The sequence below is a fragment of the Olea europaea genome, chromosome 10, assembly GCF_002742605.1.
Source record: "Olea europaea var. sylvestris chromosome 10, O_europaea_v1, whole genome shotgun sequence".
Taxonomy (NCBI): domain Eukaryota; kingdom Viridiplantae; phylum Streptophyta; class Magnoliopsida; order Lamiales; family Oleaceae; genus Olea; species Olea europaea.
In genome coordinates, this window is record NC_036246.1 from 41,468,385 (window position 1) to 41,491,564 (window position 23,180).

At 32.1% G+C, this 23,180-nt stretch overlaps 4 protein-coding genes across 28 annotated transcripts in view; all 4 read right to left on the reverse strand.

Annotated features, from left to right (window-relative positions):
- The window catches only part of LOC111402301 (replication protein A 70 kDa DNA-binding subunit D-like), an 8,983-nt gene extending 7,840 nt beyond the window's left edge, over window positions 1–1,143 (reverse strand). Inside the window, exon 1 of the mRNA XM_023030488.1 lies at window positions 1,059–1,143. The gene's annotated coding sequence lies outside the window, so the exon portion shown is untranslated. The remainder of the gene's footprint in view (window positions 1–1,058) is intronic.
- Window positions 1,144–4,708: 3,565 nt separating this feature from the next.
- On the reverse strand, window positions 4,709–10,757 carry LOC111402303. Of its 23 annotated transcripts, XR_002704214.1 has the most exons (18): window positions 10,288–10,510; window positions 9,987–10,082; window positions 9,705–9,875; window positions 9,504–9,568; window positions 9,170–9,238; window positions 8,988–9,075; window positions 8,790–8,893; window positions 8,595–8,693; window positions 8,241–8,320; window positions 7,889–8,025; window positions 7,606–7,751; window positions 7,193–7,243; window positions 7,016–7,094; window positions 6,252–6,718; window positions 5,135–5,220; window positions 4,995–5,001; window positions 4,842–4,899; window positions 4,709–4,747 (listed from the first exon to the last, which is right to left on the reverse strand). XR_002704214.1 is itself a non-coding variant. In XM_023030513.1 (12 exons), the coding sequence occupies exons 7-12, from the start codon at window positions 8,860–8,862 to the stop codon at window positions 6,683–6,685; spliced, it is 456 nt and encodes a 151-aa protein (XP_022886281.1). In that variant the 5' UTR covers window positions 8,863–8,893; window positions 8,988–9,075; window positions 9,170–9,238; window positions 9,504–9,568; window positions 9,705–9,875; window positions 9,987–10,082; window positions 10,658–10,757; the 3' UTR covers window positions 6,430–6,682. The 23 variants fall into 23 exon arrangements, 10 of the variants coding, with proteins under 10 accessions (XP_022886281.1, XP_022886280.1, XP_022886275.1 ...); XR_002704212.1 differs by lacking the exon at window positions 8,595–8,693 and having other exon boundaries at window positions 4,711–4,747; XR_002704213.1 differs by lacking the exons at window positions 8,595–8,693; window positions 8,790–8,893 and adding an exon at window positions 7,333–7,406 and having other exon boundaries at window positions 4,712–4,747.
- Window positions 10,758–11,763: 1,006 nt separating this feature from the next.
- LOC111400679 lies at window positions 11,764–14,653 on the reverse strand. The gene is made up of 2 exons (XM_023028072.1): window positions 13,305–14,653; window positions 11,764–13,153 (listed from the first exon to the last, which is right to left on the reverse strand). The coding sequence occupies exons 1-2, from the start codon at window positions 14,651–14,653 to the stop codon at window positions 11,764–11,766; spliced, it is 2,739 nt and encodes a 912-aa protein (XP_022883840.1).
- On the reverse strand, window positions 14,429–19,767 carry LOC111402304. Of its 3 annotated transcripts, none has more exons than XM_023030521.1 (3): window positions 19,691–19,767; window positions 16,211–16,502; window positions 14,429–15,946 (listed from the first exon to the last, which is right to left on the reverse strand). In XM_023030521.1, the coding sequence occupies exon 3, from the start codon at window positions 15,899–15,901 to the stop codon at window positions 15,068–15,070; it is 834 nt and encodes a 277-aa protein (XP_022886289.1). In that variant the 5' UTR covers window positions 15,902–15,946; window positions 16,211–16,502; window positions 19,691–19,767; the 3' UTR covers window positions 14,429–15,067. The 3 variants fall into 3 exon arrangements, with proteins under 3 accessions (XP_022886289.1, XP_022886288.1, XP_022886287.1); XM_023030520.1 differs by having other exon boundaries at window positions 14,429–15,955; XM_023030519.1 differs by having other exon boundaries at window positions 14,429–16,502.
- Between the last annotated feature and the right edge of the window lie 3,413 nt (window positions 19,768–23,180).

The following is a 23,180-nucleotide window of genomic DNA, read 5'->3' on the forward strand; positions in this document are numbered from 1 at the left end:
AAATGTAAAGTAATCTATTGTGGATCAGTTATGTAAGCGTAAAAATTATTTCATTTAAGTATTCGATAGTTTAATGTAGAGAATCATTTTATTATCCATTATTTTGTAGTTCAAATAAATTTGTTCTAAATTTCGTTAAAACAATAAGCAGTTTGAATCTCATACATAAAATACAAAAAACGAAAAAATATTTGACGATTGTGAATCTAAATGAGAACTGTAAGATTGAACTAAAATTCAGCAAGATTTGTCTTATGGAAGAATACCTGATGTTTGTCACAAGCAACAGAAGAAATACTATCTTCTCTCATTTGGATTCTCATCGACAATCATTGTAATATGCAAAATAGGAAAATTAGTAAAACAAATGTAGAATTGTAATTTAAACTCTGAAATCAATGAATTGTTAAATTTCATAAAGTGACAGTAAACAATTTTCAATTAAAGTAATCTAATTTTTGCATTCTATTTGAACAAATTAGCTTTTGATTTAGTAGAGTGTTGGGAAAGTGATAGACAAAGAGGAAATGCAATAAATTGAAGATATAATATTTGCAAATATGTTTTAAAAACCGGTAGGTGCTATTTATGAGTTCCAATGTCGACAATTGAGAAGAAAATAAAGCATAATGAAAATTAATAATAGTTTTTCAAAGAATACAACATATTCACAACATCATTTTACGATTTCAGCTTTACCTATCCTGTAGGAGTATTACAAATGTTTATATATCCGAAATGGAACATTTAGTTTGGAGTATATAGGTTTGTAAATAATTGAAATGTGCATGAAAGTTTAAATAGAATGGAATGGTATATTTTAACTTCAAATGCAATTTAAACACCAGTTCTTACAACTTTAGTCATGCAAATCAAAACCATTAGGAAATAGAAAAATACATATAGAAAAGATAAATACATTAAAAAATAATGTGACCACTGGAAAATAACGAAAGTGAACCCACTACATAAACAAGTAGGAAAATACTTCTATCAATGGCTCCGGTGAAAATTAAAAGGGGGGAAACAGATAAAGTATAGAAAAAAATAAATATTACCTTGCTTCAGAGGGTCTTGAGAATAGAAGATTAAGATTTCTTGATTGTTGGCAAAATGATGAAGCAGATTACCTACCACCTAACCATAGTCAACATGTAAGCATCATCATTGACATATTTGAGCTATAACACTTTACAGAGAAACTACTCTCGTGAAAGCTATCATCCCAAAAGTTGTAACACATCAAGCTACTGCGCTAACATATCTCTTGGAATAAATGCAACTTTATGTCCCATCTTTATATGGAGAAAAATGAATGTTAACTGCATATTGGCTAAATTAACTATGTAGATGAAATCATTGATCATAAGCAAGCATAGAGAAGGAAGAACTCAAAAATTTGAAAAGAATTAATTTACTGAATGAATGAATGAATGTCATTAATCTTATTGTTACCATAAAACACAAAACTATAATTCCATACGATAGCACTGCTTCAGGATTTCCCTATTATGCCAGTTGTGATTTCATATCTAACACAACTTGACACCTAGAGAACTGACTCAGACATTGATGCTTAACTTAATTGAAGATTTACCTCATGATGTTTTCGAGAAGCTTGGCATACAAGCCAAAGACCATCGGATTTCATGACAACATCACAAATCTACAGACCATTTGATCATGTTCATTGTACGTACATTTACAAATAGGATTAACTGTCTAAACTACAAGTCGATCGAAAATATGATTAGAAATTCTATTTCAATGATTTTGTAGTGCGTGTACAGATAAATTCATTCTAAAGATCAAAATTCTCACAAGCAAAGTAATCCTGATGTAGAATAACTCAGTAAACATAATAAGAAGAGAAGAGAGAAGAGAGGAGAAGAAGAAGGCAGAGAGGGAAGAGGAGAACACAGAGACGGGGAAGAGGGGGGAGATGGCTGCAAAACCAATTCTTTATTTTATCAAATTCATCCATCCCAAATAACAATGTAAGATAGGTTTAAATACTGGAAAAATAATGTAAACCTAGGGCCAAGCCCATACACAAGTCCATAAAATTAAATAACCTAACTTCCAACTAAAATAATTAAAATTGCTAAACTTAATTAAAATTGGATGTCCTCATCAATTCCCCCGGGGTGGGAGAGAAAACTCGACCCTGTCGAGTGGCTATAACACCATAGGCATCCGTCAATCTCCCAACCATAAGCTGAGTGGCTGGGCAAGTTTCTTCCTGCGTCTGTAGAAATGCGTCAGTGGCGGTCTGAACCTGGTGTCCAAGCTTAGCCAAACATGATCTCAACCACTTTTTAACGAAAAGTTCATGAAAGATTGATAGGGTTTCATGAAGGAGGACAAATTGAAAGGAAGAAACATTTAAGTAAAAAATCGTAAATAGCTCATTTTTCAAAAAACCATGTTAGTAGAGGTGTTGTAATTTTTTCTTTCCCTTTCAAACAGTGTAGCAAACAAGCATGATTTTAGTTTTAAAGAACATGAACAGTAAAAAGTTACAAAATAAAAACACAGTTAAACAAATGTACATATAAATGTTGTATATGCAGGCATCTAGCAGCTCCAACCCCTTTTCTTTAGTAAAATCACATCATATAGGTTTCAACCGAAAAAACCCTAACATAAAACCAGAGAAGCTAAAGATGAGAAGATGTTAAGAGCTGTACTGGCAAGAGAAAGAGGGCCAGTCGTAGAGCACTGGTACCAGCTACTTCTAATGAATATACCTTTACACTTATTATAGCTTGCATTATTCTTCTACTTATGACTATATTCAAAATTCAATTCTGTATGTTTTAATTCATCTCCTTCCATCTTCTATAACACGAAACCTAAATGATTTATTTATTTTTTTCCCCCACTTTTCATCAATATGGGAGATATTAATGGTAAAGAGTTCCAACGTAAGTAATGAACCTCTTAACTTTCTCATCCACCATGCAAAAGCTTTTTATGTGTTATTCTTCAGCATTTCTGTTATATTTATCTCCTACAAGTTGTGACATTTTTGTTCTTGTAAAATAGATTGTGTCTTCCACTGTTAGCTACTAAAGTTGTGTTATTGTTGAGAAATCGCTTTATAGATTCCCAAATCTCATAATTTTCAAATAGTATGCCTATTATTTTACCAGTGAACTGAATTTTTTCCCCTTTCTGTTGACCAGATTGATCAAACCGTGCCTAACACATTAATTGTAGTAAATTGTGATGTTGTGTAGCCTAAAAGCATATAGTAAATGTAAGTTTACAACTGTACATAATTTTTAACCTAAATGTATTATTAACATGTTCATCTGATTCTTCAACAGCCTCAGTTTAAAGATCCTCTCACTGGTAGATCTTAGACTCTTAAACACTTCCTCAAATGAGAATATTCTCCTACACAGAAACAAAGAAGAAAAATATACACAAAACCGGTAAAAAAAAGACATAACTACTGTAAAACAATTTACCTGAAATCGAAAAACTGAACTTAAATCCTTCGTGAAGAATAATCAGAAAAATCTAAAAAGTAAACAAGAAATCTTGATTTAAGGTTTGTGATTCTTGATGCACAAGAGAATTCAAACGAAAAATAAATAAATTAAAAGACGATGTATACAAATATGAAAATAAGCCCAACACTATAAACTCCCAACTACCAACATCGAACCAAAAAATCTGATATCTATGGCCAAAAAAATCAACTGTAATACCCCAAAAAAATAATGAATTCTAACCCAACTCAGATAATAAAGATAGAGGCATCTATTTCACCAATTATAACCCTAAACTAAACTAAACATGAAGTTTTCTGAATTTTTGGGAAACTTTCACAAAAATTGAAACAAACTTAAAAGGGAATGAATCTAAGCACCAAGAATATGGAGCTGGAAAAAATGAGACAAAAATGCAAAGAGAAAAAGTATGAGAAGAATATGCTTGAGGTCAAAACTCTTCAATTTCCTATAGAAATGTCCCCCGTTTGTTGTAGATTTTCACCAAAGGTCCAAAAAAAAAAAAACAAAAATCGAGCGCTTAACTATATAGATCTAAAGAAATTGGAAGAAGAATACACAATGACAGTAAAACGGGGTGAGGATTCTAATTGCAAGTGTAAAGATCAATTTAGGGGAAATTATTTGACACCAATTTCTATGAGAATTGAGAGACTGCAGAGGAAATTAGGGTTAAGGAAATGGGTTTGGAAAGAAAATGGGTGGTTTTGTCATTTTTTACTAAGAAAGTATCTAGATAATGAACAATGCACACCGATTACGTGTTACACAGAGGTGCCAGAAATTAATAGTAATGAGAACCAGAAACTTGCATTTGAGTACTCTGAATCGGACGTTCCACACACCATTCATTAAAATTACGAGCGGCCAGATAATTATATATCCCAGCTTGTGGTCCTGTTAAAGAAAGAAGGAAAATTTCAATGAAAGTTGAATAGTAAACTAAACTTCTACCCTTTGAAGAAAGAAGATGACCCCCACTTCAACCCATTAAAGCAAGCCAATAAAAAGATTTTAACAGCAATAACATTAGTGTACGAAAGTATTAGTGTTCACCTCAACCCTGAAGCAACATTGCTTGAAAAAGAAGGGGGGAGAGCATCTATGAATTCAAACGTAGCTCAAATGCATAATTTCTATAGCAGCTTAGCCAATTCATTTTCTCTGTTTGGTTAGAAGAAAATGCTAGTCCTCTCTTCTCTACCCATGCACAAGAGGCTTCCAAGCTAAAAAAAATAATAATTTATATGAATTTAATGTAACGAGAAGTTCTACCTAATAACAATCAAAAAGAAAATGTTTTAAAGAAAAAAGATTTACCATCTCGATCGCGGCAAACTTGAGAAAAGAAAACATCCCTGGCTTGACGCATGTGATCCTAGTAGAAACAATATATCAAGAGACTACAAAGTAGCAAAGCATAACTCTTCCTTTTAACACAACACAATAAAGAGGATTGAGGAGTTGTGCTACCTTAAGTCTTGCCATGCAGTAGCAGAAAGCAGTCCAATAACCAAAACTACAAATGTATTAGCATTAAAAAATGATAATTTACAGGAGTCAATGTCAACGTAAGATGTAAAGAGTAAGAGTGGGAGCATAATAGAACCTACCTCTATAGTCAGAATACCTTGAAAATCCACCACGATAGCCTCCACTGCTGTAACTACTATAGCGATCATAAGATGATCCTCTCCCTCTGTGTGCAAGTTCAACCTAAAATTACAGAAAGTCAAGGAAATAAAAGGCGATTGAAGCGTAGAATACATTTTTTCTTTTCAATAATGGTATAGAACTACCAAAGGATACTACAACTATTAAAATGCTGATAAACTGTAATACGAAAATTAGTTAGCAAAAAAACAACACTCTTACGTAGTTTCTAAAGAAGAAAAATTGCTAAGTAGTCTCCTTGCTTGTTTTATGAAGAACTTGCTGGGCGCCATTACTCAACTACAATCCTTTTTATGAAACATGTCAAGGGCACGGGACGAAAATATAAAATTGATCAGAAATCTTGGGGACGAGATCTTTTACCCCCTTGTATATGCTCTGGGACTTCAAAATTTCTACATTGCAATTTTTATAAAAACAGTGTTGAATATTTTCCCATTCATTCCAATCATTAATGTTTACATTAGGTGGCAGATGTGCAGGTTGGGTCGAATCTAAACTGGTGGAAAACAAATTGATGGAAGATGAGTTTTCAGCCAACTGACCGATTATGATATGAGTTGAACATGGGTAGGATTCAATTCATACATAAGAGGAAACAGAGTTCTAGTTCTCCTTGTTGGTCATTCTTAATCTTATCATTGTTTCTGTTTTGAGCACTATGTATGCAGCGGGGATAACATCTGAGAATGGGTTAGATTCCAACACATCAGAACCCTATTTTTGTTCATCCAGTCCACTCTCTTGCAGGTAGATCTGGGTGGATTGACAGTTCCTGATCCCTTTAGCCTTGTTCGCAGCATTTATAGTGCAAAAATTATATAATAACATGAAATTGAGGACTTGGTTTTTACATTGAGGATTCTTCTTGGTACAAAGAAAGAGTGAGATAAATTGAGCCTGCATTACCTAGATTAGTTCCGACATGCCTATTTTAGTTAGTTTTAAATCATTTAATTGGCTAAACAATTATTTGGTTATGCTATTTTGGGCTTTTCTACAACCAATGAAAAATTGCCTTGATTATATAAATTATAGCCATGAAAAATGACTAACCAATGCTTTTATCCTGCTGCCTTCTCTCAAGTCATTCACCAGTGAAGAAGCACTTGAAAAGTGACTCGCCATTTTTCCCTATTCATCCACATTATTCTCAGTTTAGTTCATTGCCTCGATCCCAATCATGCCATTTACACCAATATAGTAAGATCCATTTCTAAAGTCATCAACTCCACCAGTTTTATGATAGAGTGCCATTTTCCAGTTAGGCACATTGCTATTGTCCTCCTTTGAGGCATTTGCAACTTTCAAATGATGGTTATAGTTCGAGGGATTGTTATCAAAGATCTTGTTACTTGAATCCATGTCCTTGTTTTGTTTAGCCATTTCCTTTGAAAGAAGGGAACTGCTTGCCATAATCCGATCTACATCATATCTTGAGATTCCAAAGTTGGTTACTGCATCTATCTCCTGAAATTTTTTAGCTGCTACATCATACGCCTCAGCAGCTTCTTCTTGAGTACCTAAAATATAATTAAAATGGTTACAAAAAACAGAAATAGTTTTCTTTGAAGTTACTTGTGGAATATGAAAACTACAAACAAGACGTTAAGCTTTATTTCCGGTAAAGACCTAAGATTTATAAATTTCAGCATGTATTCATTAGGTAGTATACAAAAACAAAATCCTATAGGAAAAACAAAAAAAGTTCACTCCTTCACATTTGAAGATAATTTCGTAGAGTTTATATGCTAAGAATCAATTTAAACCGCAAAACAAAAAAGTAATTTCCCCTGTATAGTTAAAGAATCAACACTCACTAAATGTCCCTTAATAGAGGTCCTTGTTTCCTGCAGCTTCGCCAATTGAGCTTGCCAACATCCGTGTTGATGATGTCTACTAAAGAAAAAAAAATAAAACAAAAACTTCAATGGAGTGGAAGAAAACATCAATTTCAACCGAAGGCTTTAAGCTTAAATAAGGCAGTCTATTAAGACCTTGTAACTCCTCTATAAATTGAAGTTCCCCTGGAGAAGCCATTGCTTTTCCTGTAATATATTATAGTATTCGTTAGTTAAAAATAAACGGACTTGATAAATGTCCCAATTTGTAAATTACTGAGTAGCAAAAAGGCAACCTTCTTAATTAAGCAACATATTCCTGTCTCGACATGTTCTTCATCTCCTCAAGTTCTTGTTGATAATTTTCCAACTGTGTTAATGTCATAGAATCATTTTTCTACCTTTTTAATAACAGATGAAGACCATTAAGTTGTGTAATATTAAAGCACTACTAGAAAATTGATATGGGTTGAATGTATCATGAACTAATGCAACAGATAAATGTCCAATGGAAAAAACTAAAAAAGCATAACATCCAAATTATAGAACGGTCTAATAGATTCACCAACCTCTATGAGAGACTCTTCATGCCAATTGTCTAGGGTATCAAAAGACCTCATTACATTAATATCGTACACCAAACACAACAATCTGCTCCTTTATAAAATGTGACCCCGAGACTTTGAAATCTCTCGTGTCCAGCAGTGTCCTATATCTGCCACCGAACAACCCACATTCATTCCCATGTAAAGAAAACTTAAAACAACCAATTTTGAAGTTCTGAATATAAGATTGCACACTGAATTATATATTTGTTGAATGAAAACAGTTCTTCAAGAAACTAAAACTTACTTGAAGAGTAACGAGTCAGACATCAATTTGAAGCTCCTTGGTGACAAAATCAGCTCCAATTGTAGCCTTATACTGATGATTGAATTTCTTATGTACATATCTACTTTATAATTAAAACCCTCAAAAATAAAGTACACCTAAAGACCACAGAGCACTGATATTAATAACAAGCAATTAAACTTAACACATTCGTTATGGCTTAGTTTGAAACACTAGTTAATGTGAATGTGATGAAAATTTCCATTCTAAAACTGTTACATAAAATCGGCTTCGGTGTGATTAAATCCTTGGGTGCTTTATACATATTACAACCACAACATATGATTTTCCATTTACTCAAATTTCTGCTTACCACTTTCTTCATCGTCACTGAGAGCCGTTTTCTCAAGAAGATAATCACCCATCTCTTCCATATTTGCACCATTTCAATGACTACATTGAAACCACCAGGTCCAACAATAAATACCACTAACAAGTATTCAGTAATAAACTCTAATATACAAAATATGATATGCTGGGTGAAATATACTAAGTTCGACACAATTTTCTTTTCCTATAGGCAATTAATTAATGATATTTTGGGATACCTTAAACATGGTAAAGTACGACAAAACATCATTTGAAAGATAATCATCTTTTTAACGTATGATTTTCATTTGTATTAAGAATTATTCATACTTTAATTAGACAGTGATTGATTGCATACCAGATAAATTTATGAACACAAATTATAGCTGATTCCTGTGTGATTGATATCTTTTTGTCTTAGTTCTTCCACTCCCAAAAAAAAAAACTATCCATTCTTCTGAAAATGACATAAAATTCATCAATTTTGTAAAACAATAATTGCATATTCTCAAGATTAAGAAAGAAAAAGAACTAAAATCTTGTTCGTCTATACCGCGAGAAAATAATAAGCATTTGGTCATGTTCAAACAACAGCATATTAAAAGAGTCCAATAGAGGATAGTCATTTGCTGGTGTCTCTGTAGGGCTGCATAAATTCTGCATGTTTATATAACCAAAAAAATAAAAAATAAAGAACAAAATACTATTTTAAAATAAAAAATATATTGCTCATTAAGATAAATTCATGTACCTAATCAGGTCTAACCATGAATGGTTCTAAAATCCGTTCCGAAGTCATACAACATGGGATTATTCGAAGCGAGTTTCATCGAGATAAACTGAATATATACATTGAGACGAAAACATATATTAATTTTTTTTATAAATTGATATTGTGTTTAATTAGATAATTTGAAGGAAAAAATATAATACCTTGACTTGATTTTGCAAGGACTGGACATGGTTGATTATTTCATCCAACATAAGGGCCTTCGCAGTTACCTGTTTATCACTCGATTTACATGAAGCTGTCGGATGAAGAATTTTGAACAGAATAGAATTTCTATAGACAGAGACAATTATGTATATCGACTTTCCAACAAAATTTCTTTCGAGCAGTGAGTCTGAATGTAATTTAGGAGTCACAAAGACACTAAACAAATGAAGTGTAGTTTCTTTAGTTGTACTCCCCATCCTCGGAAGAGGAAAATCTTAATTCTTTTGTGCACTTATAAATGTAATATTATTTGTGATTCATAATACTCACCTTGTCACAACCAGGAACATGATCATGGAGAAGCTTCATTCTTTCACTTATTCTTTCCCTCCTCGCTTGAAATAATTAGAAAATAAATTGTGAAAATCAATATTCCAAATTCTGGTAATTTAATAGGATTCTTTTTTAGGAAACTAAGGTAAAAAAATAAAAATTCTAATGGAAATACTTGAAGAACAGTTTTTTGAATACCCTTTCTGCAACGCTGGGACTATCTGTTGCCTGGCCCCTCCTTACTCTTACATGAATATAACCAGCTGGAGCTTCTTCCTCTCTAGCTTTTTTATAGTCTTTCTTCGTTGTCTTCTTGTTTTCAACTTCTTTGCATTTCCTTGGCTTCTTTATCTTCGCTTCCTTTAAATCCTAATACACAGACTCCATTACACACAAATAAACATAATCTTTAATTGTTAAAAAAAATATTTTTAAGGCTTAAAATTACCAAATTCACGAAACTGACAAACATTAGCTAACCTAAACCGTCCAAAATAGTATCCAGTTCCTTTAACTTCGCCTCCAAAACTACAATTGGGTTTTGCTCTCCCTGACCCATAATTCCATCGGCCTTAGCTGAAATTTTCATTACAATAGGAAGAATTGAACAAAGTATACACAAGAAGAACATCAAAAGAACATACTATAGGTATTTTGGGTTCGATTTCTTAAAAGACCGAACAAAAAAATTAAAAGAAATCACAGATTCAACAATAAAACTCAAAAATTGGAAACAATATACGGAAGAGGAAGAAATTGTAGTAGTGAAGGTTATACTTACAGGTATATGTATCAATTGCTTTAGATTATTTCGAATTTCTTTGTTCGATCGCGAAAGAAAAAGAGCAATTAGGGTGGAGCGGTAGAGTCGCAGAGAAACGAATATCCAACAAATGAAATGACTGTTTTTTGTACGTCTTTGAAGCCAAACTGGTTCATGAGCAGTAGATTTGGATAGGTGTGAAAAGGAGGGTGCACAAATGAACAATGAATACACCATCCTCTCTTTTATATATATATATATATATATATATATATATATATATATGATCCATCGGCCTTAGCTGGAATTTTCATTACAATAGGAAGAATTGAACAAAGTGTATATATATATATATATGATGCAAAACAAATTGATTGAGCTATTCGACCTTTATCTAGATAAGCTATTTGTCTTGCACATGAAGAGAAGAGTCCTTAGTTGATTGGATTGTGAACTTTGTTAGTGAAAACGTAATCGAACATATATATATACAATCTTAAATTATTGAACAGGGAAACATTTTCAAATACTCCCAACAATGGATTATTATTAATTATTCAGGATGAAAGTGAAGGGGGGGGGGACAACGTGAAATTAGACGTATCTCATATTCACAGGCAAGTTGTATCAACTATACAATTGTTAATGTAACTGTAAATAAGTAAAGTAGCAAAAATTAAGTTTTCGGTAAGAAATTGAAGAGCAAGAAAAAGATAAGTGGAGAAGAAATCTACCTTTGGAAACATAATGATAAGAGAATATAACGGGTAGCATCAAGTGAAAGATTCTTTCAAATATGTATAAATGAGATCATCTGAATAAACAAAGATGGAAAAACAAGGCTTTTACGAACTAAGAGGAGGAAATAAGAAACAAAAGTAAAAGAATATATAAGATATTTTTTAAAGATTTACGTAGATAATTTCTCATGATATGATAATGTGTTTTTACTATATTAACTTTCATCTTGTACAAAGTAGATTATGATAAGTGACAATGAAAAAGAAAATATTAAAGAACTGTAGACTTACGTGTGTATTAATGAAAGGATTTCTTTGTAGACAACATTTGTCGTACATCTTTTCATGTAAATGGTCAGCATTTGTTGGTTTAAGTAGAACTTTGATAAATTTGCTTGTTTTTGCTCTTGATAATGTCACATAGAGCTGACCATGACAGAAAACGGGTTGGGGAAGATACAAACCAACAAAATCAAGTGTTTGACCCTGTGCTTTGTTTATTGTCATTGCAAAGCACGACCTAATTGGAAATTGAGTTCTTTTAAATTGAATTGAATTTTGATAACTTTTTAGAGGTATAAAAGGGATCCTCGGCAAGAAAACATATTTTCCACAATATTCACATGTTGTGATTTCTGTAAGAATTACATTCTTTTCAAATTTTCGACAAGTAAGGCGCGTCTCGTTACATAATCCTTCTGAAGGATTGATATTTCATAATAACATCATAAGACAGTTCATCTTAAGTATCAATTCATGGGGTGGAATGCCATTTAAGGTTAAGACTATGTAAAAAATCTTCTTGCAAGTTTTGTTCTAATTTATCAATTGCCTCATCAAAACTATAGTATGCATAACTTTCACCAGGAATTTGTTCAAATAAATTTCTGTTAATATGATCAACACATTCATTTGTAGGTGTAAGAATAACTCGATTTGCCATCGCTTGGAGGTTATCAGCATATGTTTCTATATCTGGAAAAAAATGATGTATCAAATTCTTTAAGGATGAAATTTCATCTTCAAATGGTAAAACTATATCCTCTCGAAGTTCAATGCATTTACAAGTATGCTTTTTCTCTATTCCATCTCCAATTCTTAGCAAGTAACTACAGAAAGTGGGATCCAATTTAGCTCTCATATTTTCGGTTAATGGAAGATGCAAAAAGGAAGGCCATAAGTCAGAGAAAACTAAGCTAGCTTTCATTATATCGTATTTTTTTCCTTTTCGTACAACTGGTAGAACTTGTCGAAAATCACCTCCGAGAACTACTACTTTCCCACCGAAGAGCAAATTACAATCAGTAATATCTCTAAACATTTTATCTACAGCTTCCACAGTAGAACGATTGACTATCGGTTCTTCATCCCAAATGATTAATCTTGACATGTTCAACAAATTTCCTAAAGCTGATTGCTTGCCAACAGAACAGCTTATTTTACCAATTGTTTCCAAATGAATTTTAAATCTTGAATGACCTATTCGACCTCTAGGTAAAAGAGATGCACATACTCTAGATGATGCTGTTGTCAAGGCAATTAAATTTTGTGAACTTACACCACTTAGGAGTGCTTTATATAAAAAAGTTTTGCCTGTTCCACCCGGATCATCAATGAAGAAAGCACCGTTTGATTCTAATTTAACTTTTTTCATGATTGTATCATATGCAAACTGTTGTTCTTTATTTAATGTTGTTGCACAATCAAATCCACCTTGAGTATCAAAATGAATTGTCTCATCTTCAACCATTCTTCTCAACTTTTCAATCTCATCTATATTTACATTGAATGACACCATTGCATAATTGTTTACGTTCTTACCTAATGATTTCAAAATAGAACTGATATCTTCTAAAGCTCGTAATTCAGCAACCTCTACAGATATATTTTGATATACATAATCATCAATCATATAAACTTTAAATTTATCCCACAAGAGTTTTGGATGATTAGTATTGCAAAGCGTAAGAAGTGTAGCAAAAAGACGTCTTAAAGCAGTAGGCATCTCATACAAAATATCTTCAGATATACATTCTTCACAGTGATTATCTCCGCTTAGTAAACCATGTAGAAGTGCTGCTTCTCGATATGTAGGAATAGTTACACCGTTCAAAGTTCGTAAATCATTAAAAGATACTGGTCTTCTAATATGATTAAGAAGAATACGAAGAAAATATCGTTCTCCTTTAGATGGGTTAGCCGTGACAATTCGTCCTATAACAACATGTTTTTTTCCTAGGAGTCTAAACTTTGTTATTTGCATTCCAAACAAAATGTTTTGGAAAATCTCGATACAATAATGTACGAGCAAATTCGTTTGTTTCATTCATTCGAAAAAATTCAGTTAACATAGTTTTCCTCGTATTTTCTTTTTGAATAATAGTAAATAAATCATCTTCATTGGCATACGTTACTTGTTGATGATCCTCAATATGAAGCTGTAAAGAGTAAACAGATGGATAAATATCGGACAAATTGAAAGAAAGAATCCTCCACATAGCCTCAGGAGGATATATCCATCTAACAGATTGATAAGCTGAAATTTCATCAATTTCTTTGTTTGTTTCATTTGTATCTATACAAAAATTAATACGATCATGACATCTGTACACATATTTGTAGAGATATTTAACGGCTTTGATAGAAGAACATACTTCAATATTAATATGACAATCAAATTTAGCACTTAAATAAGGATTATATGGTACGACCCAACGATTGTCTAAAATTTGACCTCTAACTTTAACAGAAATACCATTATTACGACGTCTGTACAATGGATAAGAGTCATCACCAAAAATAGTACTATTACAATAATCTTTCGGATATTTATTTTTACAACCTTTATTTGGTTCCATACACACATTCTTAGGATTTACGTTTCCACAAGGGCCATGCATATTGTGTTTAACAATAACAGAATGAAGATAAGAATGTTTCTCCTTGTCAGGAATTTCACAGGAAAATATCTTATCAACATGTTCAGTACAACAAATTTTGTGACCACAGTTGAAAATTAGCAATAGATGTGCATGAGGGAGTCCTCTTTTTTGAAATTCAATCATAAATATATGAGCAATGACAGGGCATAGTATATTTTTCATATATAAATCATTTTTCAACTCCTCTAATTTTGCTCTTAAGATACGCACAATTAGATCTGATCGATTTTGAACATCATCATTGTGCCTTAGTTCTTTCTTAATTTCTGGCCAATTAGGATTACATGTTACAATAAAAAATACATCTAATTTTCCATAACGTTGTACAATAGCCATTGTATCCATATATCTCCTTAGCAAATCTCTCGGACCACATTTAAAAGATTGTGGAAGAACAAACTTTCTTCCAATTTTGTACCCCATCGTCTCTCCACTTTCAACACTATCTACAATGCCTTGATAAAGTTCGGCACGAAATTTTTTTTGGTTATTACGAAAATAATCTAGTCTAGTAGTTTCAATCTTAACATACATATCTACAACATATTGTTGAAATAGTCTACCAGTATGAAGTAACACGAACTTGCCAGGAGACTTGATTTGTAATTTATACAAATAGTATTCTCGGCAAGAGACTTGAGATCGTTTCTTTTTTTCATTAAGCACCGCATCACATAAAAATAACACAATTTGAGTATTCATATTCATTTAAAGTAGTAAAATTGCAAAAGTCATTAAATTTACTAAAATGTGCATCTATTAACCTGCATACTCTTTTTCAAGAAGTTCATTTACAGAATTCACTGCGCTAGGAAGAGTGATAGGGTCGGACAAATGCTAAGGCAAGAAGCATGGGTTTCTATATCTCTTAATACCTTCGTGCCAGCCAGATTCTCCATATGGAAAGATCAAAGGATATTGTAAAGGATCATAACAATCATAGTAATAGTGGACTTTGTGTGATTCACCAGAATGACTATATATAGTAATATCACGAACACGGATATTTGCATTTTCATCATTTTCGACCCATACAGTAGCTACTTGAGACGCTGTAGGAGTATTAAAAACTCTTTGATCAACTCCTGGATCGCATCTTATTTGTATCCGATGGTGTTACAAATTAGGGATATTACTTAAAGACCTAAAGAATCTACTATATGGATTTATGGTTAGAATTTGCATTAAAAGAATCAAAGTAGATTCAACAAAGTTCTCTGAAATGTTCATACGATTTTGAAGCTCATTATCTGTATCATAAAAATATAACTGCATATAAGACGGTAAGTTATTTTCTGGCATAAGTTGATTTACATAATGATATACTTGTTCCTGCACTCTAAATGTGTAAATACCTCTGTATGTTTTAAAAAGTTCTTTATCATATTTTACACCAAATGAAGTGAATGCAAAGTGGTTATTATATTCCCTTGCGATTTTTTTAAATTCCATACATATAAGTTCTTTAGAAGTAAATAAGGTGTACAGTTCAGTTGGTGATTCGGGCATAAAAAGCTTAACTTTTCTATCAGAATAGCAAAATCCTTTACTTTCTCTAAAAAATTTACGTGCACCACAATATTTACAGTCAATACACGGTGGTAATACATATGAAGTACTTGGTACATTCAACAGATTTGAACTTCCTTCTAATTCAGAATTGAAATTATCAATTGTTCTTTGGTTTGACGTTGAAGCTTCAAACTCATGATGTGTTGTAGATTCATGCATTTCAACAAGATCTAAGCTATTCTCTCCAAATGATATACGGTTATTTATCCTCTTTCGAAGATCAACGCGCTCAATTTGTAATCGATTGTATCGATCCCTTTCTCTTTGATTATGTTGTTGACGAATAAAGACGTGGTATGACTCGCTGGGTGTTTGAGAGGTAGCTTGAAGGTTAACTAAATCAACTTCTTCATCAACAGATGGTTCAAAAATATCCATCAAAACACTAATAGTTATTGTAGAATAGTTGGACCTCAACTTTAGCTACAAGAACTGAAAGCATTAGAAAGAATTAATCCTACACATGTTAAAATATACATACAATAAAACTAAAGTTCACAATATGTAATGATGAGTAAAGATATATTTTAGAAGGAAAAAATAGTGTGTTCATAAAATGCAGAAATGAAGCTCAATAACCAACAACCTATTACAAATTTTACAAGTTACCATAAATAAATAACCAAAATAAACATACTAAATAAACGTATGAACAAAGAATTGGATAGTTCAATTAGAAGAACTTACCCAAGATAGAGTGCGCTGCTACAGTCGTTAATTACAACAATCGAAAAATATAATTTAACATTGTACACATAAGAACAATAAATACAGATCAGAGTTTGCAATTTGTCAATAATACTTGAATGATAAATACTATAATAAAAAACTTAGCAAAAAAATACAAATAGGCTATAAGATAAAATAGAACTCAGCAAAATCTAAAAAAGAAAACAAAAAATATGATACCTAAAGATAGCATAGTTCAATTGATGTTTAAATTTTTTATATTTTTACGCTGAGAATGATATCTTGCAACCTGGAACAAAAAATGAAAATAAATACAATATTAACGGAACCAATTAAGCCATGGAATCATGAAAATTATAATAAAAATTATTCATAACACTACAAAAATTCATTAATTCCAAAAAGTAAAAGCAAGAGAAGAAAATACACACAAAAATATGGCTAAAACTTTAAAACCTACAAGTAGAAATGAAGAAAACTGTAAGAATTCCTAGATGTGCCAAGAATGTTTGAATATATCTACAACATTTTCTCTTAATCTTCATAAAAGCACTAAAAGCAAACATTAAGCAAAACTTAAACTTCTGAGATAGATCGAAGTAGAGAAAGAAGAACCTAACTAAATTTTACATGCTAATGGAAAGAATGACAACATTGTGATCTAGAGTTGCAAAAAATAACAAAGAAATTCAGAGTGGAGTAAAGATCGAACAAAAATTTTATTTATTTTTAGCTAGATAAAAATAATATTTTGAAACTTAGAAGTACAAACACCCACAAAAGTGTAAAAAATCCCTAATGAATCGAAAAATCTGCCAATATACTTACAACAACTTGTTCTCACATTGTTCACTTGTACTAAAACGTTTGAATCCCCACCCTTCACTTTTTCAATCACCTAGGCACGAAGGTTTTACTAAAGAAACATTAAATAATAAAATATTTGACATTAAAATATTCAAAAGACTTGGATTTGAATTTATTCCTGCTTTGTCACTTTCTCTCCTGCAGGCACGCTTTCTCTTTACACAACTCCCTTGTGTTCATATGGTGTCTTAATTTCTTGCAAAAGCTTGATATATTTTGTATTTTTGTTTTGAAAATCCTCTCTCTTTCTCGTTGTAGTAGACGTATACATAAACATTTTTTTCCCTTAAATAGAGCTAGAAAAACTAACAAACAAATGACAATGAAACAAAGATCTAAAAAAAATTCAAGTTTATCACCTAGATCAAGGTAAACGGAAAACAAAATCAGCTGTGAAATTGAGGAGAACAAACTGGACAATTGAGAGAGAAGGCTAAAATGAAGTTGAAGGCAAAAAGAAATAATGTCGGTAGAAAAGTCTGGATGTTTTTATGTTTGCACATATTTTTCAATATGACGTTGTTTTCATCCCGATGAACAGTGGAAAACTCACTTTGTGAATAGTCGTGTGACCACAAGTCCAGGAAAAAAGGATAACATCCTCTAGTTAATTTTAATACAATATGGATAGATATACACACACCAATTACATATCTATCATGACTGCAAAAAGTGAATCCTACTTTCTGCTTGTAGTTAACTTTCACTCTGAAAATTGCATTTACATACGTTGTTTTTACCATGAAAATAATCGAAAATTAATATTAAAGTAAAACATTGCAAGATCCAAAGATTTACTTAGCAACAAAGAGCACGTACAAGACTGATCCTAGACTGAGCGATATATTCGTACATATATACAATTGAACTACCATTCTCATTCACTAAAGAATGAAATTAACTGCAAGTTCAAACTATATTTTGATGAGGGTCCATAAAATTAGTAAACTGAATGTGAATCTATATCTCTATTACTATTAAACTACTGATCTAAAATTTATAATTAGCCTATAAAAAATAAATTTCGGTACTAAGGTCTCACATGAAATGACTAATTTAAAAAAGTAAGTTATTAACTAAATTTATATTCAAAATAGAACCCCAGAAGTTGATATCAGAATATTAATTACATTTTCCCCACAAGTTTAACAACAAATTTTCTCAAAGCCCTATACAAACAACAAGATACTTGTAAATATGATAACCTAAATTGGATGTGGAGCCAAAAAAAAAAAAAAAAAAAAGAGCACAACATCTAGAAATAAAGCAATGTTAACATAAATGTTAGAGAAATACAAAAAAGTTCTTAGATTCAACGGATTGATCTAAGGAGAGACTGGCATGGGTATTAATGTTGCTCACTTGCGTATGATGTAATTTATATACCGAAAGAAAAAAGAAAAGAAAAAAAATGAGTAAGGCATAAAGTTCCTAAATCATGGTGCAATTCCCATCCAATAAGTTAATCCATCCAATAAGTTATATGGACACGTCGATTGCATTCCATTTTCCTTCCATCTAGCCATCTTTGTTGACTAAAAACACTGTTGTTCATTCTTTGAGAGTTAAAAATTTTCTTTTCACGTAGCCTCCTGGTTTTGTATTGTTGAGTATATGGGCAGGTGGATTGCAGTTTATTTTTATCCCATCTGGCCAACTTTGTTGACTGAAGAAACACTATTGTTCATTCTTTTATAGAGGAGAAAAATTAAAAATTTGCTTTGGCCACCATTATTCCTAGCTATAGTAGATCTTCATTGGGAAATGGTAGCATTCATTAATGGTGTTGATAAGTGGGTGGGAACAGTTAAATTATCTTCATTTGTCTTTTACAAGGAACCACTACTATTAGTATACATTTCCTTTAACTCTATATTCATCAGTTTTTTTCTTCTCTGTTAAATAATAAAACTCCCGAGGGAATGAACTCCCATCTCCTTACGAATCAATATTTTTGGGCAAAAATTGATTACCCTTTCTTCCAGTTTATCATAATCTATATACCCAGCCCATGGGAAGAAATTATTATAAAATTGAAAATAATAAATTTTTTTTTTCTTTTTATCTAAAAAAGTAGCACTTGTTAAAACAAACACAGGAAAATTTTGAAGGATCTCAGCACATTTTTTTGAAAGGAACCCTAAAATTGATGGATAAAAAATTTGATCAAACATTAATAAGCCAAAGTTTGAAGGTCAGATATATGTATATTAGGTAGCTAACAAGTAATATTTTATAGGTTTTTGGTGGTGGAGTGGAAGTTGCATACGTAGCTATTTTGGAAAAATAAAAAAATTTAAAAAAAAAGTTAAAGCAAAATCATTATAATAGGAAAACTTCAACAGAAGTATAAGAAGTCCAGACAAGCAAAAATGAAGCAAAATAATATACATCAAGCAAAAAGTGAAGCTGTTGACATAGATGAAGAGAACCCAGCTAAATTCTCGCACACCAGACAGGAAAAATGCAAGAAGACCTTAAAGAAAGCTAACAAAACTTAAAAAAAAAAAAAAATCCACGAACAAGCAAACATCTAACAACAACTTAGCTTTCTCGGCTAGATCAAGGAAAAAGAAGAAAAAATCAGAAAATAATATGAAGAAAACGTACCGTAAAATCGATAGAGAGAAGCAACGTGTAAAATAAATAGTACAAATGGTAGTACAAAAGGTATATATATACCAAAGATATTTACTCATGAACGTCTAGTTTGTGAACAGTATGAAGCCTGATTGGTGTGAAACGGGCAGCAAAAGAATGAACAGTGGATCACACATTCCCTCTTTTATTTAAGTGCATTGATAACTAATGAAACAATTATATATTATTAATTTTCATTTTCGAAATAATTTCTTTAAAAATTTATTGACTCAAATTATTACTTCATTTGTTTAATTTTATTTTGATACAATAAATAATTTTTTAATACAATAAATAATGATTAAACAATTATTTATTATTAATTTTCATTTTCGAAATAATTTCTTTAAAAATTTATTGACTCAAATTATTACTTCATAATTTATATACTTTTATTGTTAGGTTTTCTCAATTTATTTTATAAAATTTAAATCTAGATAATCTAAATATTGCTTTTTATTCTTTTAAGAGTTAAAAAAACATTTTTTTTTCCTTTTGAGATTAAAAATTATTCTATTTCTAAAAATCATTATTTTTCAAAATTTTGCATAACCTCCGCCTAAGCCCGGAGTTTGTCTTTACCGTTTAATCATGCTTTATGTAAAAATTTCATCTTATTTCACTTAAGTTCGTAAAAAATTTAAAACTTGATTATGCATATATGATTGCAAAATATTTTTTTTTTCCATCATTGTTTTGAGTTGTATTGAATTATATCTTTAAATGTCTATGACTTTTACATTTTAATGTATTTATACATTGATTGGATTTTTTAATATTATTTAATTAAATATTAATAAACAATTTTATTATTGCATCTGTCAACAGTCAATAGTCGCCCTAACTAACTCAATATCGTGGATCTGTCACTTATTGTGAACACTTCTACTACTCAACATTTCCCCAACTACCGTACTCTCTCTCACCGTCCACCTCGCTGGAAATCTCAAGCTCAATCTAATCACACATTCTCCTACGGAACTATGACCAGAATTACTCAAAATGCAACAGCTAACCAAGTCAAGACTCTTCTTCTCCGCATTCCATTTTCCCTCACTAACCAAAGCCATATTTGGCTGAAAAGGCAACTGATACTCATTATACACAAGATCCCCAAAACCTAACAAATGCATAACTCTCCCATCCCCCAAATACACAGCCCCTGTTTGACAACCTTCATTTCAAAACTCTTTAAGTCTTATATTCATTTTCAATCACACAATTAAACAATAAAATATTTTACACGTAAACTCAAAATTTTTTACTACTTTTTAACCACACATTCTCCAAAAAATCACTATTCAAAACTCCATTTTCTCAAAATAATGATCAAACAGGCCTAAGTTCATCACCCTGGGCATGTACTACCATTGCCGCCTCCAAGAAAATCACAGTTCACCCTACTGCATCCACTCATATAATCCAATTCAAGAACACCGGCTGATCTAATAAATTGACACAGTTTGTCCTAAGTCCCCTACACCTAGCGAAACATTAGCCAAATCATAAAAAACAGAAAAAATAACATTATTTTTAACTTCTTCAATCAGCTTATAATTATATATATTTCCTCAAGTTCACGCCTAGTATCTTTACCTGCTTTATCATTTACGTCCAAACTTTCCGACGTACCATTTAGTTAAAATACTGGAAGAATCAAGATAGTCGAGTTTTAAAACGGTATGAACAGATCTTTGTTTGCCCAAACTTGAGCCAACTAGGGTTGTCAACGAGCCCGGCTGACTAGTGAGCCAAAATTTAAGACTCGAGATCGGCTCGAATAAAATGATCAAGCTTTTTTTTTGGGGCCGAGCAAAGCTTAGTCAAAAAAATTAGGCTCTACCAGAGCTTTCGACTTGGACATTTTCGATCCGAGCTAGGTCGAGCCGAGCCAAGCTCCATTTTGATTGTGGTTTTGGTGTTTTTTTTTTTTTAATTAATAAAAAAGACAGCAGGTGGCTACCAAGCAGCATGCATGTTGCTGCCTTTTAAAAAATATATATATTTTTTAAATATAGGCTCGTGAGCCCGACTCGACGTGTCACACGGGCTGGCTTGAGTTTTGCCCGGCACCCTAAAATGGGGTTCAGCCCGAGCCTCGAGTATGGCGAGCTCGAGCCCTTTTCGAATCAAGCCACGGATGATCCGAGTTGACTAGTCCGATTGCTATCCCTAGAGCCAACCAGACACACCTTCCCAGAGCTCGAATCCTAGTATCCGTCATCGAAAACACCAGCACACGCAACGCATTCCTCGGCCAGTGGAGAGGCCGGTATTGCACAAGCCGCAACTCCCGGTGCTTGAAATTTCCCAAATACCCCGACCTTGAGCACCCGTTAGATGCAAGAACGCGCCGATTTTGAATACCTCGTCGGTTTGCGTTTTGTAACTTTGCGGGTCCACAAAAAGAGGGACCTTTGCGGATTTAGAAAATTGCCCTTCTGAGAGTTTTCCTCCGTGTAATCAAAATGGGCATTGTGGAGAGTGAGGAATTTTGATCCAGGGAATGGGGTATTCGGGTCTGAGTCCGGGGATTTGGGTGGCTCTAGAACGACTTTGTTGCATTCTGGGGAGTATGGAATTTCGGAAGCCGAATAGGTGGCGCTGGAAAAAATGAGGAAGAAGATAGTGAATTGTGATATATGTAATTGTGGAGGGCATATTTAGAATATAATCACAAAACTTGTTGGCCCGATGGTGGTGGAATTTTGAGATCGATCGCTAAACTATGGCGACGGACAGAATTTGGGGGCATGTTCAGGAGAAACAAATTTTTGATCGAGAAAAGTGGTCACTATTTGTGAAAGAAGAAACAAAAAATGATGGCTGACTTAAAAAAATAACGATTAAAAAATTAATTCTTTTGAGTAAAATATCAGAACCAAACATACAGAAAGTTTCGACCTACATATGGGACTGTGTTGGCCTCTCTCCAAAATCTCAAGAGTTAATTACTCAAATAGTAACTTTGCCTTCAGAAGATCATTAAAATTTATGAGGTCACTGAATTTTAAAACTTTCCTATTTAGTCACTAAATATTGCAAACGGTTCTTAGGGGGTCATCTAAATTTTTCCGATGATTTAATTTCTGGAATACTAATAATCTGATAAATCCTTTATAACGTTAATAATTGAATTAGGTCTCATGTGTTTTTTTATTTTTTTTAATCCTTTTTTCTATGTATTAACATCAAAATAAAATTAAGGTTGTTTTGAGGCGTAAATTGTAAAATACCATACGCAAAATGTAAAAAATACATGAAAAAAATTATAAGTTCTGGAATAATTTGTAAATAGCTTACGTCATTGAAATTTATTTCATGCACAGAATTTAAAAAATATAATTAACTTTATATTATTTTATAACACCAAACTAATGAAAGCAAAAGGCCAACTCTTTGTAGTCAAAAGAAAGGAAAAGTCCTAATTTCGGGACAGATTCAATGTGGGAGCGTATAC

Excerpts from the sequence above, each read along its gene's own strand:
- LOC111402303 (XM_023030513.1), bottom strand. The coding sequence starts at position 8,862 with ATGACTATCCTCTATTGGACTCTTTTAATATGCTGTTGTTTGAACATG. Across the intron at positions 8,026-8,240 it reads CAGTGACGATGAAGAAAGTG|GTGTACTTTATTTTTGAGGG; the intron begins GTAAGCAGAAAT and ends TGTGGTCTTTAG. Across the intron at positions 6,719-7,015 it reads CCTCTATTAAGGGACATTTA|GTACTCAAGAAGAAGCTGCT; the intron begins GTGAGTGTTGAT and ends ATTATATTTTAG.
- LOC111400679 (XM_023028072.1), bottom strand. The coding sequence starts at position 14,653 with ATGAATACTCAAATTGTGTTATTTTTATGTGATGCGGTGCTTAATGAA. Across the intron at positions 13,154-13,304 it reads GAATTTGCTCGTACATTATT|AAGACCAGTATCTTTTAATG; the intron begins GTATCGAGATTT and ends TAATCATATTAG.
- LOC111402304 (XM_023030521.1), bottom strand. The coding sequence starts at position 15,901 with ATGGATATTTTTGAACCATCTGTTGATGAAGAAGTTGATTTAGTTAAC.